We start from the raw sequence: 17,080 nt of genomic DNA on the forward strand, positions 1-17,080 counted from the left end.
AATCACCTCCTACTTTAGGCACTTTAGGCAAACTTCCTCCTTTTCTGAATCAATTTCAAAATTGTCTTTAAAAAAATGTTGAAACATACTTCAACATAGATGTTTCTTCCCCGCCCCGCCATTGTCCTCTTTTCTCACTTGGTCTAGTGCTGTCATCCCCTCAATTCAACAATCTCAGTTGAAAAATACTTCCTTTCTACCATAGCTCCCATCTAAAGAGCCTTTCTGTATCTAAGGAACCTTTCTGTATCATTGGCTAGCCATATATTTTCTCCTTTGCCTGTACATACCTCTTAATTTCTCTCCATGGAAACTGGTTTGGGACAGCGTTCATGAGGAAGATTAATACTGTATGGCATGCTTAAGCAGTTATTATAGGTCTGTGCTATATTGGAAAAAAACAGAGCATGATCTTGGTAGCACTTGGAATAAATTTGGCAGAATTATTAAATCAGGCATTTTGGTCTGGATGCAAAACATGCCCAAAAAGATTTTCTCTTTTCAATTTTTATCTGGTTTTTTACTACACTTGAAAATGAAGTGTAGGCACCCATCTTAGCTGCAATTTTTGCATTAGATTTGTCCTAGCAATCAGGTACATGGAACTGTGAAATTTGTAGAATTTCACATTATGATAGTTTCATATTTGTTCTTTTATAGACTCTAGTTTCTTGAACTAAAGAAATACAGATCCTCTAGATTTTTTTTTTTTTAAACTAGGAACATATGTTATCAAGCATCAAAAATCAGGCAGCTAACTGGACCACTCATCTCAGCAAAACTGATCAAAGGACATACATAAAATACAGGTGGATTTTTCAACTCAGGCTTCTGTCAAAACCCATTTAGAGTGCTAAATTTTTCTTTTTCTATTGACCACTATATTTGTTTTTATTTATTTCGCTGACTTAAAGAGCTAATCCACTTCCTGAAACATCTCCGAGAACTCAGGTGAAACACCACAGGCTATGATGTCTTAGGCTAGAATTTACTAGAATTTAAACATATGTGGCATTACTAGGGTCTGCTAAACTTTATGTGATTTATGAAGATATAAAACATAGCTTTTTTCATTACGATGTTGCTAAAAATTTTGTGGATGATACTATAGTCACACTGGAAAGACTGATTATAACTACTGGGGAAGAATTAAGAAAAGGAAATGGAAACTTAATTCTCCTTTACTAGTCAATCTGAATGGGTTTCTGCATTTGTAGTTTGTAAGTTTTCTTCAGTTTGGACAATGAATTCAAATAAAAACATTGCTTTTGTTCCATTTATAATAATTTCTTATCAAATTAATTTTTAAATTCTTATGCATGAAAGTACGATGCTGAACTATTTCATTTGAAGATGCTGCCTGTGAATTTGGTGCATTTTTTTTTCTTTTTTCCCTGGCTTTTTGTTTGTTTGTTTGTTTTACATAATATTTCTATTGACCTTAAATTTTGTGTTTCTTTCAATGGTTGGTTAAAGATGCTGTAAAATTTGGCTTGAGCTTCTTATGAAAGTTTTATTATAATATTGGCTTATGGACTCATTAAACCACAATAAAAGACCTGTGTAGTATATTTTATAAAATATTTCCTCATTCATATATATGTATCTGTTAGATATGTATCACATTTGAGTTGCATATGAGTGTCAAGCACAAACCCTGAAATCTTTAGTTTAAGTTTTGCAACCTCTGAATTTTCCAGCATCATCTAGTTGCTATCTAGTCCCAAGAAGCTTAAGAACTTTTAGTCCACGCACACTTTTTTCCACTGGTGAGCATGCACAAATCTGCTTAGAATGGGATATAATTGAGAAATCTGGAACTGTAACTCTAGCAGTACCATAAAGTGAGATATTGCTCTGCCCATGGTTATTTCATTATATAAAGGACCTCCAGGACAGAATAGGAACACAAATACATATACAATGACAAATGGGCAGTAACCTGTTCCACAGTGACACAACTTTCAACACAAAATCAGCCTTGCCTCAAGAGCCAAACTTCCCCAAGGGCCAAACTCAGCCAAAGTTCTTGTCATACATCAGCCATACCAAGCATTACACAAAAGAGTCAAATGGGGTAGAGGGAGCGTTATCCTCAATGGCTCAATGGCTAAAAAATTCACTTGTTAAATAAAATATATGTTTGCAGGTCTTCTCTTCATCTTGATTTAAATCAATGTCTTAACTGTTCCAACTGAGTACAGTTTCTCAATCAATGGGCTATTGAACATAATGCTTCATCTTTACTCTTCTTCACTACCATGCCCTTGTTGTTCCCAGTTATTTTGTGTATGTAATGACTAGTCACTAGAACAAAATTAATTAAGAATATGGGCTTGACTGTACAGCCTCTGGGTTAAGGCTTCAACTTCAGATGTGTGAAAATTAACTGCTGGTTAATTATGGCTGTAAAATTGCTTAATTCAGGTGGAACATCTTCAGAACATGAACTGAAACGACTTTGTTTACTGTAATGACTCTGTGGGTGATTCAGATACTCTTTTAGAATGTGATGGACCCATGCTCATGTCTGTGTTCCAAATCAAGCAGGATAGGGAGGTAAAACTTGATCTCCTTCTTTCCAGATAAACAGTCAAATAATAATGGTGTCAGCTAATAAGGAGAGATATTTATCTCTGTTATTATAAGGGCAAAAAGGCCTGTCCTAAGATCTCTGTCTTAGGAAGGTGTCTGTCATAGGAATACTGACAGGACATGAGTGTCTAAGAGACACTCAGAGACTAAGCATGGTTACTGCAGAAAGTAACTGACTGTTAGGAAACACCATGAATATACAGCAGTAGAAATGATGGTGGGATGGGATATTAAAAAGTAGAAATCTACATGCTTAAAGAATTTAGGCATTTTCAGTGTTAAGCGAAGGCTTTTTTTTTTTTTTACCAAAAATATGTAGTTAGGTATCTAAGTCCACCTTCTGGTGATTCCTGGAACATCTAAGCAGGTACAGAAAATTTCTTGCGAGCAGATCACCTACAATTTAGGCATTAATGTCAACACCCATTTGCTACTAATGCCTTCTAACTCAGAAATTCACTGAACAATTGGGATAAGCTTTACAGAGCCTTTGATGATCTTGATAACAGAACTTGATAATTTTGAAAACTTGCCTTATACATTTAAGTACTTTACTTGACCATTACCAGTTTTGTGGGCTCAAATCCAGGTTTATACACATATTCGTAGTTGCCTTTACCCCTACACAGTGTAGGAACAATTAGTGAAATTCTGAAAATTAAGCCTCAACATCATATCAGTCAGAACAGTCAGAGCTAATATTGAAATCCATCAGCAACCAGTTATTAAAATTATGTAAGATCACACACAGTTTCCAAACTGCTCTCATAAAGAAAGAAAGGTAAATATTAGATAGGTTATATAGATTGGGTTTAATTTCATGACAAGTATCTCAATTGTATGCAAAATATGAGATAGTGGAACACAGCACAGAACTAGCCAGTTTTGACTGAAGAAATACAATTCAAGTTTCTTTCTGTGGTAGGATTTAATATTCAAATGAGCTATTTAAAAAAAAAATTAAGAAAAACATCTCCAGCTACCCATCCTTTAACAGAAGAAAGAAAAGTACATTAGAAGAGCTCCCTTTAGCTGGGAAAGCCATGTTGCACTTTAGCACAGGCTTCTCCAATGCTCTGCTCTGCCCATAAGCCAGCTGAGTACTGAAATCAGAACCCAGCCTTTCAAATGTTTTAGAAAGAGCAAACCTTTAAGGTTTCAGTCCTTGCTTGTTCAGAAGACAGAAGCTTTTTCAAAAGAGCAGGAAGGTAAGAAATGGTATAATATTCACATATATGTCCATCTAGGACTCTTGCAGAGCACCAGCAAGATTTATCACTGACTTGAAAGTTGTAGGTTGCAATTATCTCTGGGGAGCCAACGAGGTAGGCTAGGGAGTGAGACTGAGCCCTGGAGAGAGGAGGGTCAGAAAATACGAGAGCCTGGAATGTGGAGTGGTAGGCTGAGGAAAGAGCTCCACAGAGATTTTCAGTTTTGCCATCCCAAACCATTTGGCTTACAACTAAGACACAAGCATCCATGAAACATGCTTGTATGTAACAAACTCTTTAAAATGTTTTAAGAACATTTCCCCCGGTTCATGTGGAACACAGAGAACACAAGATGGGATGAGAGATAGCAAAAGTTTCACCAGTATGACACTGTATATTTACCTCTTCATTTTAGCATTCTTAATATACTTGTTCTGCTACCAGCTCATCACTGTGAAGCATGTGAAGCATGTATTCCATAACATGGCAGGCTGCAGTCTCATGGTGTGTATGGTGTTGACACATCTTTAACTACTAAGACATTAGACCCTCTGGTTTGATGAAGTCTTGCCACTAGTATTGTGAAAACATTTAACATCTGCATCTACAGGAAGATTTACATAAGCAGAATCTCCAGTATCCAGACAGAGCAAAGAGCAAAACACAAGGCATATGAGCATGTAGGTATGACTTACTGAGAGGTTATTAGGCGTATCCAGATAAGAGCTATAACTTGGGAAAGGGGGAGATGTATTTACACATAGTGTATTATTTATGCCCATTACTTCTAATTGACTAACTAGTTCTCTTTCCTCTCACGTATACTTTAGTACCCACCAACCAAGGAAAGATGTCTACAGCTAAATATCTGCCAATTATTATGGACTTTTGCTTAATATTCTATTGTTACACTGACAGCACAGTTTTTAATATATCATTTTATACTATCCTGTACATCATCATTTTCCTGCCTCCCTTAGGGCTCTGGCTGTAATAGCTCTTATTTATTTGCACAAGCTAACATATATGCAAAAGATCTTGTAGTCATGATGTCGCCCCCACCACCCTCACCTCTTCCCATCTTTGTTTTTGTAACCCTTTTTTATCTGTTTTTAAAGTTACAGTACAAAGAAATGTGAACACAGCATGTGTGTGGACACAGACCAGGGTCAAACACAGATTCTCTCCTCTTCAGCAGCATTATACTGCAGCCTTTTACTGTGTCCTGTAGGTTTGGGGTTTTAGCTAATAAACTGGAAAACAGATCATAAGGGAAATAAAGGAAAACCCCCTTGCTGTACCGATGGGTGAGGCAGGACTAACAGCCTGTGTAGTAACAAATCACCTTACAGAATCTGCTCAGCACCTTCTAAGGGAACGAATGAAGCACTGACTCTGGGCTGGCAGTGCTGCAGTCTGGTTAGCTGCATCAAATGCTATTTCTTACTGAGTTCTTGTTCCACCAAATGCTTTTTCTGAGGAGAATCTGCAGCAGTATAAGCTGGAGGTGCTTGCAAGCACATCACTATGTCTGAAACAGAACAGACATCTTTAGGATCATAGTTTTCAAACTTTCAGAAGTGTTTCGATAAATATATTTTGGCTGTGTTTTTTTTTTTTTTTAAGTGGGCTCTTTGGATCAAATTTCTTGACATTCCCTGGTTGACAGGTAGAAAAATACACTTTTTTTTTTCTTCAGATTTTAATAACAATGAAAAAGTGTACACACTTCGTGGTCCAGACAGGACAGTGGGTACAAAAAATAGTTATCTTAAGGCAGAATTTACTGTTAGGGAAAATGGAACATTCCTTCTGAACTCACGAACTGGTAGTGCATGTGCAGGTTGGTTGTAGATGGTTGCTACAATAAGGCTTCTTTCATACAGGTGTGTTTATGCCCCAGGCTTGCTGGCCACAGTCCATTCCATTTACAGAAGCTGAATTAAACAATAACTACCGCATTGCAAAAAGAAGAAGGAAAAAAAAGGTGAGCGTCAAAGGAGATGCCTGAGAGCTTTGTTAGGGCCAAGAAAAACCCTGTTGCAGTTGTCAGAGCTTGTTGATGTTGCAGAGAATGGCACTTTTTTTTTTCTGCTGGATTTTGTGGTTCTGCCTTAGGAAAGAAAGTAAAATAGAACGGAAGAACAAAGTCCTACTCTATAAATCAGCAGCTGCTCCTTGCCAGATCAAAGGAGTGACATTTTTGCTCCTGGACTACTTGTCCACTTTAGGTGCTTGACAGACAGCTAACAGCTGGCCTGTTATATGGTATAGGAGAGTTGGGCTACATCTTCTTCAGAGTAGATGACAAGCTAATCAGAGATACCCATAGCACAGGACATGTGAGTGCACCTTGATCTCTTCAAACATACCCACTACATAATTGCTAAACACCTTTATGCATTTTTGGCAAGTTGCTACTTAGGTAGTTTCCTCTGAAATGTAAAAGGGAGAATTAGTGCCTTAATCTTATTTGATCAGGGAAGTTAAACAGATGTTAAATTTGTTGACAACTCTCCTTTTCGGTCAATTTAGAATTGATTTTAAAAAATTAATATGTTAAATATTGATAAGTTTAAAATAGATGTGAAGTACTTGAATGTGATATTATTCAAAAACTACACTTTGCTTGGGTTTTTTTTAAAGTTACCTAAAATGAGGTACCTCAACTCCTGATTGCATTCTCAAGACTGTTGGAGTCTAATTAGTTTTGAAAATCTTTTCCTAGGAGTTTAAGATGACAAATTAACGCATCTTTAAATGCATGAGTTACTTAAGATTTTAGAGGAGATTTGTTTTCTACCTTTAACATGAGTTTCTAAACGCTAGCAAATCAAAGTGCATGCCAAATTAGCTAAAATTGTATTTAGCATCTCCACAAGACGTATGTATACAAACATGGAATTTTAACGTCAGTAGTAAAAATTTCAAAGTGATTCAGTTTCTTGTTGATTCCCATCTGCAATAAATCAAGCACAGGATGAGGTTAAATGCTACGTCTTGTGTCTATTGACTTCACATTTTATCTGTAAGATATGAATAGCTAAGGAAGTATGTCTGTTTGTCTCCTCCCTTCCTTTCAAGTATCTTTAAAAGATCATTTTTATGGTGCGTGGTAAAAAAAAAACATATATGAGCAAGCTGACGGCACTGTCAAAAGAGAAACAGCCTCCTCCGGCATGTGTTCTGTGGTTTCAGGTGGCATGCACCAAAAGGCGCTCGTTTCCCACCAGGAGCCAAGGGGGAATATGGCATGATACTGTTCCAATTAGGTTGAGGTTTGCTGAGGAAAACTGTGCCCACCCGCGGCAGTGGCGTGCGCGGAGCGGCGCTCCCTGGGCACACTCCCTGGGCACACTCCCCAGGCACACTCCCCGGGCACACTCCCTGGGCACACTCCCTGGGCACACTCCCCGGGCACACTCCCTGGGCACACTCCCTGGGCACACTCCCCGGGCACACTCCCCGGGCACACTCCCCGGGCACACTCCCCAGGCACACTCCCCGGGCACACTCCCCGGGCACACTCCCCAGGCACACTCCCCGGGCACACTCCCCGGGCACACTCCCCAGGCACACTCCCCGGGCACACTCCCTGGGCACACTCCCCGGGCACACTCCCCGGGCACACTCCCTGGGCACACTCCCCGGACACACTCGCCAGGCACAGTCCCCGGGCACACTCGCCAGGCACAGTCCCCGCCCAGGCACCGGGCATAGGCGGGCCAGGCCATTGCGCGACCCGGCTCCGCGGGGGCAGCGGCACCCCCGGCCCGGCAGCGGCGCTCTGGCCCCACCTCATGGCGCCCTGCTGCACAGCGGGAGGCCTCCCCTGGGGCCACCCAGGCTGGACCTTGAGGCCAGCCTAGTTCTGCGGCCAGGTGCCATAGCTCTTCCCGGGGCCGCGCTGCTGCTGCCGACCCCATGGAACGGCTGGATGCGGCCTTGGCGCGGGGCTATGAGGGCTGCGGGCTGTGAGGGCTGCGGGCTATGAGGGCTGCGGGCTGTGAGGGCTGTAAGGGCTGCTGGGCCGTGAGGGCTGCGGGCGCAGGCCGGCCATGGTGCGGGTGCCCGGCTGGTGGGGATCCCTTTCGGGGAAGGCCCCGCGCACAAACCCCTGCCGCGGGGCGAAGGCAGGGCGGCTGTCCCGGGTTGTGCTGCGGTGAGGGTGCTCCCCGTGACAGCCATCGCGGCTTTCTGGGCAGAGCCAGATCGTTTCTCCGTGCTCCCAAGGAGTAATCTGGTATCCGAGAGTTACACGTTTAACGAGGTGGATTTTCCTCTGAGGTGAATAGGTGCGCGTCTTGCCAATTCTCATGATTTTATCGCAAGGCTCAAGTTGTTTCATGTTAATTCGAGGTCCCAGCTCCAGGAGACAATGGTTATGTGAGAATCTTATCAAGTAAGTTTCTAGATCTTGTGGCTGAGAAGAGCGTTTTAAAAATGTGGCGCAATGACTGAAAAACTCACAAAGTAAACACTGAGAAGAGTGCTGTTTAAATTCCTGATTTTTTAGGACAGTCTCACAGTTACAGGACGAGAAAAATCATGATTTCCAACAATTGGCAGCTCCAAATGGCAAGACGTATTTTTAGGAAGTCGAGCATAAACATGGAAGATGCGGCAGAAGTCTTTGGGATGCTTAGCACCTGCCTCAGGCTGCCTCAGGCACCCAGCTAAGTTGTTCTTTGTCATCTTCTGGAGTCTTCACCAAACGTGGATGGTGACTTAGGTCCTTTGAATCACACCTTTGACAGATGTGAGGTGTCTGAATAAGCTTTAGAAAGTCAGTGTAAAAAGTCCTTTACCCCCCTTCTCTAACAAGGCTGTCCAAAACTAGGTGAGGCTTTGCCAGGGAATAAACCGACCTGTCCCTCCCGCTTCCTCTCAAAAGCAATTGCATAACTGACTCCATTTCTTAATATTCATGACTTAGGGAAGCCTTATTTAGATGGCTCATTTCCAGGTGACTAAGTCAGCTTTTTTAATTTCCTATAAGGAATGCTGCAAATATGAGTTGGTAACCAGGTGTGGCATAGATTCAGTGAAGCATAAACAAGGGCTTTTTCAACTATTTTTGTGCATACACATACTGCCTAAACCTAATTCTGTCAATTTAGAATACATAGTGGAGGGAGAAGTTGAATAAACTAAGATAAATAGATTTTACTTACTCAGATTAAAGATTAGGTGATAGACAAAGACCGCTGTAAAGGCAGGGGGTAGATATTGATAAAAGTGTTACTGCAAATTAGTCTTTTCTAATGCATTCTTTCAGAGTGCTCTGAGCAGCTCATGACTTTTAAAATTATTTTTTCTGCTTGGCAAAGAAGTAATTTTCTAGGTTACTTAGGAAAACATATTTTGTGACTCGTTCATTGGTTATTTTCCCTTCAAAATTAGGGCACTCTTGGGCAGCAAGGGATCAGTGTAGCATATGCGCCTGAGCTAAACACTGACATGTGCATAGTCCAAAGACTGAAATATCATTTAGGCAAGGATTTATTTCCCCATCCAAGGTGAAAACACTTGGATTACTTTTTAGAATGCATTCTTAGACTCTTACTCAGCAAAAACATTGAAGCAGGTGCTTAGACCCCATTTATTCTTCAAGCTCAGCTCCCATTTGTGGAGATTTAATAAGAGTTGAGCTTCTCATCTACACTTGGCAGGTTTATGAAAAATCTTGCAAGACTGTCCCCCTGGGCACCTAAAAATTTTTAAAAAATAATTTTTTTATTCAGATGGCAACAAACAGTTCTAACTCCAAATTAGTGTTGCTATTGTCAGTACTTGCATTTTTCTTATTTCAGTGACTAAGTCTGTGACAGTGTTCATTCAGTACTTCTGCCCTCTGCAAGTCTAAGAGCAGAAGTGTCTTGGACTAAAAGTGAGTCAAAACGTTCCTTGTCATTAATTCTTCTAAAGAACTGATTGTGAATTCATCTCACAAATTTGTTTATTTCTCTGGTTTTCACATAAAGAATTGAGAACCGATTTATGCAGTGGCTGGTTTGTTAAATAAATTCAATATTTTAGCACCTCATTTTCTGGGATGGATATTTTAAGTGGAAATCCAGATTGAAGACTGACACTGAAGTTTTGCGTTGTACATGGTGGCTCCATGTTGTTCCTCAGTTTCTCATGGGGAGCAGTCTACGCTGCTGGGGTGAGAATGGTTCGGTTTGGCACCAGTTCATCTCAGAGAAGATATTAGGCATACAGACAAGTGGTGGGAGTTAAATATCCCTCTCTGCTTGAGTTCAGATTCGGCCCCCAGTTGGGAACAAGTTATAGTTTCCACAGCATTCATGTACTCCATCCTTCTGAAGCAAGACCTGTTGTGACCCTACATCCTTACAGTGAATTTTCCATTATAGCCATAAAGTAAAGCTGGAGATTTCTGATTCTTATTGCCAATCAGTACAGTCACTAACAGTTCATTTCAAGAACTGCTCTTAAGCAGATTCAGTTATGGTGTGGTCACGGTGTTTCAAAATATATGTGCACTATGTATTAAAAAAACAGTGGAAACAACAATAAAATTATTTTTGAGTGTGCCAGGTTTGAAGAAGCAGATTAAGAGATCACTATTTGCTATTTATTGCCTTTGCACTTTACAAAAATATGTCTCTATGATTTTATCAGAACTTAATTTTATTATAAGAATAAAATGTATTGTGCAAATTTGAGTTTAACATCATTTGATATGACTTGAGATAAAATATGATAAATATATAAAGAAGATTAATTACAGGACTTCCTATAAAGTACAGAATGCATATTTATTTTGGACAAAGAAAAACAAGTCTCTGTTTGAAGAGATGCGATTAAATGCATATATTTAGATTATATTGTCATGCTAATTATCAATGGTAGGAACCAATTAGGACCAGTGCTACCAAATCACCAGACTACATTGCATATTCACTAGTGCACCTTTATTGCACTACTGGGTTTTGCTGTAAGCAGATAAAAGTGAAATGCCTTGCTTTAAAAGTCCACGTTCTTGTACATTTAGAGCCAGATCTTGTTCATTTTTACTTTCATGAACTGTCCCGCAAAAGTAACCAGAACTACTTGTGTGAGAAAGACAGACTCTGGCTATAGGAAATACATGTGGCTGCTTTAGCTAGCAATTAAAGAAAAAATACAAGATGCAAAAAACTTTTCGATTCAAATGGCTATTGTGTGAATAAGCAAGGCTGGTAATCTGTCATTTGCAAAATGCTGGGAGTGGGTTTTTTATTGAGCCTGCTATGTCAATGACATGTATTTCTCAACATTACACACCTCATTTATCATTCTGGAATGAGGACCAAATACCATATGAATGTAGAGTTTGTGAAGGTATTGCCTCACAGCCCTGGAGGCTGATGACCCCTCTTTATCTACGCAGCAGGTAAGGCACAAACAGTGGCAATGGGAGCTCTCTTTGCAGTCCCCTGCCAGTGTGCCTGACTGTTAAGCTGGGGGAACAAAGGAAAGATAGCATATGGATAGCAGATTGTAGGAGCGCTGAAAGAGGACTGAGGAAATCTATGTTGGGTGTGTGGCTCTGCCAAAGATCTCTTGTATGACTTTGGCCTTGTCACTTAATCTCCTTCTGTCTCTGTTCCCCTCTGCAAACAGGGAGAAGGCGTCTCTGCTCTCCCCCAGGCTTTGCCTGGAAATCTGTTCAGACTGAGTTCTCTTGGACAGTGTGCTTGTGAAGCACGGGGTTGGAGTAAGACTGAGCTTCATTGGGTCCTCTAACTGCTGCTATCATCCAAATAATAGGAATTATTAACAGCAGAGAAACAAAGAAGTCCATGTCTTTTTGATAAATTTTACTCATCTTTTCAGGCCATTCAATCTTTGGCCTCTGGGTGAAGGGTATGAGCAAGGTAAGCAATTAGTGTCAGGAGCAGAGCTGTGAATTCTTCTTTTATAGGGTTCCAGATAATGCTGAAAAGAGTGGCATTGGTGTTCTCTTTTTTCACCTGTCTCTTAATGCCTTTTGAAGACATTTGTGCCTAAATAACATCAGTGTTTCTGCAGCACAAACTGAAGTGCTGTGTGAAAGGCTGTATTTTGCTTTACTTTGGCCCTGGATATGGCTCTCTGAGGGATTCAAAAGCAGCCCTCAAAAAACGTAAAGGCTAGGGCAGGGACTCTGTTTTCTACATCTCTATTATGCACTGTGCATATTTATGGGGCAGTATAAGGAATAAATAATAATGCACAAACACTGCATTCTATGCCCTTGTCTACCAATTGTGCTGATGCATTACATGATGTAGCTACTGCTAGTGAAACTAGGATTCGATTTTTAGCTTCACCTGAAATGTATGTCTGGTTTGCACCTGCAATCTTGCAAATATAAATAATTTCATGTGTCATTTTTCAGACATGCCCACTGGTGGGTATAACTGATGCTGTTTATGAACAAGATTTTTCAGAGGAGCAATAGAAATGGAATTTCAAAATTACCTGGATGCCTAAAGCCTGTTCTCGTATGTCTTTTCCAGTATACATCAGTGTATCTTCTCTCTAGATGAAGTTGTTTCTGGCTTAGAGGACATTGCTTGCACCTGCTCTTGTGCAGATATGCAAAAGAAAAATGGAGAAATAATGAAATCAGAAATCAAACCTAAGAGCTATTTTTCACAAGTTTTAATTGGACAAATTGTATCACTTTTTTTTTCCTTTTTTTTTTTCTTTTTTTTTTCTTTTTTTTTTTTTTTGGTAGGAAAACAAATACCGAGTACTCTCTTTTAGGGCTTGAACTCCCATTTCCAAAACAACTAGTGAATTGCCTCTAGGTAGAGTTTGCAGTGAAAGACTGACTTTATTCACATCAGCAGGATAAAATAAGGCCTTGCTCCTTTGGGAGTGAATGGCTGGGCAAGATGGGGTTTTCAACACCCGTCCCAAAGGCTTAGTCTGTTGAGGCCATCGAATGTGTAAGGCTGGAGCACAGGATCCCAATCTCTGTGCTCAGAGGTAAAGCAGATGTTACCTGAAACCCTTAAGGATGTAGAATTTTCTTAATGCTCTGCCTTGTTGTGGGAGCCCATTGAAAGAACACTTCAGAGGGCACCCATTTCTTACTAATGTAAACTTTCTGAGGAGTATCCAAAGATATGACCTCTGGGTGAACCTTTAACCTTCCCCTTAATTATTTGTTTGAAGACAGTGTGGAGTTCTCCTGCTGAGAGCCGAGGCCCATAATGCTTCGCAGCCCTGTGAGCAGGGGTGTATATGCAGGGAAGTGAAGAGGGACATAAATAAGGGGACCACCAGATGTAAATAATAAAAGTGGTTGGGGTTTAAATAAAAAAAAAAACGAAAGAGCAATTTGGTTTTCCTGAAGACTGGCCTGATTGAAGAAAAGGGGTTAGTAAGATGGAAAGTGTGTGCGTGTGTGGGGGGGTGTTTCTGTGATTTTTTACAGGCCTAAATAAGTGTTCATTCCATTCTTTAAAACCTTGCCATCTGTATACACCATTAGAAGCTCATAGGAGAAGAGAAAACAGTCTTATCAGGCTTTCCTGTTAATCTCTATTGGCCTTAACTTTAGCTGATAAAAGGCGTGCTGGATGGAGGAGGTTCAGGTCAGGCTCCATTTGGTCAGCACAGCAACGTTACTGGAAAGAAACTCAGCAAATAAGTCCTATCGGGGACCTTTGTCTCTGAGGACGGAAACACACTTCAAAATCACAGAACTGGCAGTGATGCCTTCACTGTGCCGCAGTCAGAAGGGAATAAACAAATATATTGACTGTGTCTGAGTTTTTATTTTAATAGCTGAAGTCATGACTAATTCTGAGGCAGGATGACATTTCTGACAACTGAATGGTATTTTTCCTAAAGAATAAAGAATGTCTTTTGGATGTAAACAGAAAGATGCAAAAGAGCCCTTTAGTGTTACTTGTAGCATTTATGCATCTGTCTAATGAAATTTCCACCACTGTGATTACAGAAGATGCAATCGAAGGTGTGCCACCGTCCTTTATTATCTGCGAAGGAATTTAACCAGAGGGTGGGAGGGAGTGAGGGAAGCATGACAAAAGGCCTTGCAGAGTTGATGCTATATAAAGGCTAGCAATTTACTAAATGAGCAGATGAACTTAGTTTTCAGTTAGCTGACTGAAAGACTTTGCTAGGCGTTGGATCGGGCCCAATGGCAATTATTGGAGGCTGTTTTGGATGATGGGCATGTTAGTATTTCTGAAGAGGATTAAACGCTAGTATTCGACTTCATTAGCACTCCTTAAGGGTCACCAGGCGAAAGCCCGAGCTGTGAAATAGCACACAAAACCTGCACGAAGGCTCCAAAGTGTTCTCAAACACAAAGAGAAGGGACAAAAACAAGTGTGGCTCCCGAGTGATAGAAAATTGCCCTGTTTTCAAAAATACTTTGTGGATAGGCAAGTTTTGAAATTATTTTAGGGAAATTAATTTAGCCTAGCTTGTGCTGATGTGGATTGCTGCGCATTAGCTAATATGAAATATGCAAGCACTTATTTTTGGATTACTAGCAAAATTAAATCCAGGCTCTGCAGCCAACTAACTGCCTTTACCAGTGCTCAAAAGCCTCGGCAACCACCCCAGTTTAAGATTAAAAAAAAGGTTATTTTGGGCCTAATATTAACCACATGTACCTGTGATTGGGGGTTTCTAACGAGTTGAAAGGTGCCTGAGTTGAGGGCAGGCAGGCGGTCGCCTTGCACGGGGTGTCCCCGCTTGGACTCGGAGGTGGCCCCCAGCTGGCACTGACCTCCAAACGACCCTTGCCTTTACAGGCTCCAACTGCAGGAGTTGTAGAAGAGCAGAAGTCTTTCTGGGCCGGCACTTATTGCTGCTGCGCTGGTGATAAAACTTCAGACAGCCTAATTGATGGCTTTGCTGACCTAACGATACCTTGTGAAAGCACGGAGTGGCAAAGCCTGGTCCTCATTTATGGCCAGCTGCAAGGAGAGCTGGATCCCTAAGATGGAAAGGGGAAAAGAAAGTCTCCCAGCCTGTGAACTTTAACCAGGATCTGAGCCACTTAGAAGAAGTTAAAGAAACAATTGTCTTTTAACACAAGTTTTCGGTCGCATTTACTCGTTCAAAGCCTTCTGGCAAATCCAGCTTTAAGCTGGCTAGTAAGATAAGCGTGTTACCAGTTACAATTTCTGAGCACTTGGAGGAAAATCCTTTAAAGTGAAATTATACTCTTTTTAAAAAGCAACGTGAAGCAAAACACATTTCCACAGCACGCTAAAATCCTGTCACTTTTAAAGCAGAGGTGTTCTCAAAACAGAGAAGCAAGCTGATGAAAGGACTTCTATTCTTTGTATTCTGTTGCAGGTTTATTAATGCCAGAAGAAGAATAGTACAGCCTATGATTGACCAGTCAAATCGAGCAGGCAAGTTCCAAGTAGTATCTGTATTCAAGTCCCACAGGCGCAAATCCTCATCAAGTTATTCTTCAGGAGTCCCATCACCTGGTAAATAAATGCTTCAACCAGGCATTCTGGGAGATTATTTTTTTTTCTTATGTCCCCAGAATTCCGCTGTAGGAAGCAACTTCACTAATTGGTGCTAATTGGAGATTTCCCACCCTGACTCTACTGAAACTGCTTTTTATTTTCTCTCTGAATTGGTAATTGGGTACAAGTAGTAGTGCCACAAGCAGTTTGTTTGACTGTGAGCTCTTGAATTACTCATTGCTTGTCTGCATCCAATCAGCAGGACAATCTCATTTTCTTGCTACCCACAACTCCTTGGTGTATGCATTGCTTTTACTTCTGGAAGGCGAGCTGTAAAACTCATTGTATCCATTCATTTGCTTTGACTATTCACAATATGCTACTAATGTGGCATGGTACCATACTGCCAAAAAATATTAAAAGATTATTACTTTTGTTTAAGAATGCACCAGATATGCTCCCAGTGAAACATATGATTTTTATAACAATACCTTTTCTACATTTCTATTAAAGCATTTAGAACATGCAACACTTTATACAACAACTGGTACCATGTTAATCATTCCACTTTCTAATATGCATTTCCTCAGCATACGAGGGAGTTGTGGTTTCCTAACATTAGGTTATGGGATAAAACTGTTCTCCATGTGGTGATGACTGTTGTCACTAACAAGGGCTTTAACTTGATGGTGATTTCGCCTGCTGCTTCACTTTAAAGGTTTTTCAAAAGGTAATTAAACCTTTGGGAAACTCTTCCCATGTAGCATTAAATTTCTTTTTCATTAACAGGTAAAAAGGGGGAAAACACTAACTCAACTAACCATGCAAAACATTTAGCCAAATGCAGTGTATACATAAGTAGGAAAAGCCACATCCAGAATTTCCCTACTCTTTCTAGAGTAGGTGAGAGTAGTTTTATAAGTTTTGTTAGGTTTCATCGTAAATACCCTATGTCACAAATGCCAGATTCACAACTTGGTGTAATTAGAGAGGAACAGAATAGGTACTTACTTCGTTAAGAAAAAACACATAGCACTTCAACGGGCTTCCGCTGTTTTGCATTAAAGGTAAGTAGAGAAACAGATCCTAAGCAAGTGAACTGACTTGACAAACTTGTTTATTGGGCCCCCTATAGCATTTTTATTCTATAGTCCTGGTAACATAATCAGCTCATAAAAAGCACAACCTGAGTTTAAAGTGACAGCCAAGATATTGTATATAGCGTTTCAGTGCTGAAGCTGGAACAATTGCTGATTGTTTGGTATGTCTTCTCTTCTTTCTCCTCTGTGTCCACGATTGACTACAATCAGGTTTTCTTCTTGATCCTTCAGTGAGCCAAGGAGCAGCATATAGTCCAGAGGGTCAGCCGATGGGAAGCTTTGTGTTGGATGGTCAGCAGCACATGGGAATCCGGCCTGCAGGTAGAGTCTTTGTGTCCTCTGCACTGCAGCTGTGCAGCTGCAGCCTCCTCTCCCCCATTGCTCGTCACCAACCTCACGTCTCACAACTCCCTTCATCGTAAGGACTCATGGTTTTTCCTGCCTTGTTTCTTTCTTTTGCACTTGGGGTGTGGTTGGGGGAAGGGCGGCAGGGAAGGAAAAATGTAAAACAAACAAATGAAAACCCTGAGCAAGGAAGGTGAAAGAAAAAGATGAAAGGTTTTACAAAGATTTTTTTAACCTACATGATTTTTCTTTATCTTTTTTTTTTTTTTTTTTTACCTCTGGTGTTCATTCACCAAGACTCTCTCCTTTTTTACTCTTTTTTTCTAAGCACCATTATTTATCATTTAATCGCACTGATTTCCTGGCATCT

At 40.5% G+C, this 17,080-nt stretch overlaps 1 protein-coding gene across 5 annotated transcripts in view; it reads left to right on the top strand.

The window, feature by feature from the left end:
- Positions 1–17,080, top strand: part of MEIS2 (Meis homeobox 2) — a 174,923-nt gene that overhangs the window by 153,187 nt on the left and 4,656 nt on the right. For 2 of the 5 annotated variants that reach the window (XM_059473978.1, XM_059473977.1), the window contains exons 11-12: positions 15,144–15,283; positions 16,576–16,686. In XM_059473978.1, coding sequence (XP_059329961.1) covers positions 15,144–15,283; positions 16,576–16,686 — 251 coding nt within the window. The remainder of the gene's footprint in view (positions 1–15,143; positions 15,284–16,575; positions 16,687–17,080) is intronic. The other 3 variants (XM_059473980.1, XM_059473981.1, XM_059473982.1) reach the window with 2 other exon arrangements.

The sequence above is a fragment of the Ammospiza nelsoni genome, chromosome 6 (assembly GCF_027579445.1).
Source record: "Ammospiza nelsoni isolate bAmmNel1 chromosome 6, bAmmNel1.pri, whole genome shotgun sequence".
Classification (NCBI taxonomy): Eukaryota; Metazoa; Chordata; class Aves; order Passeriformes; family Passerellidae; genus Ammospiza; species Ammospiza nelsoni.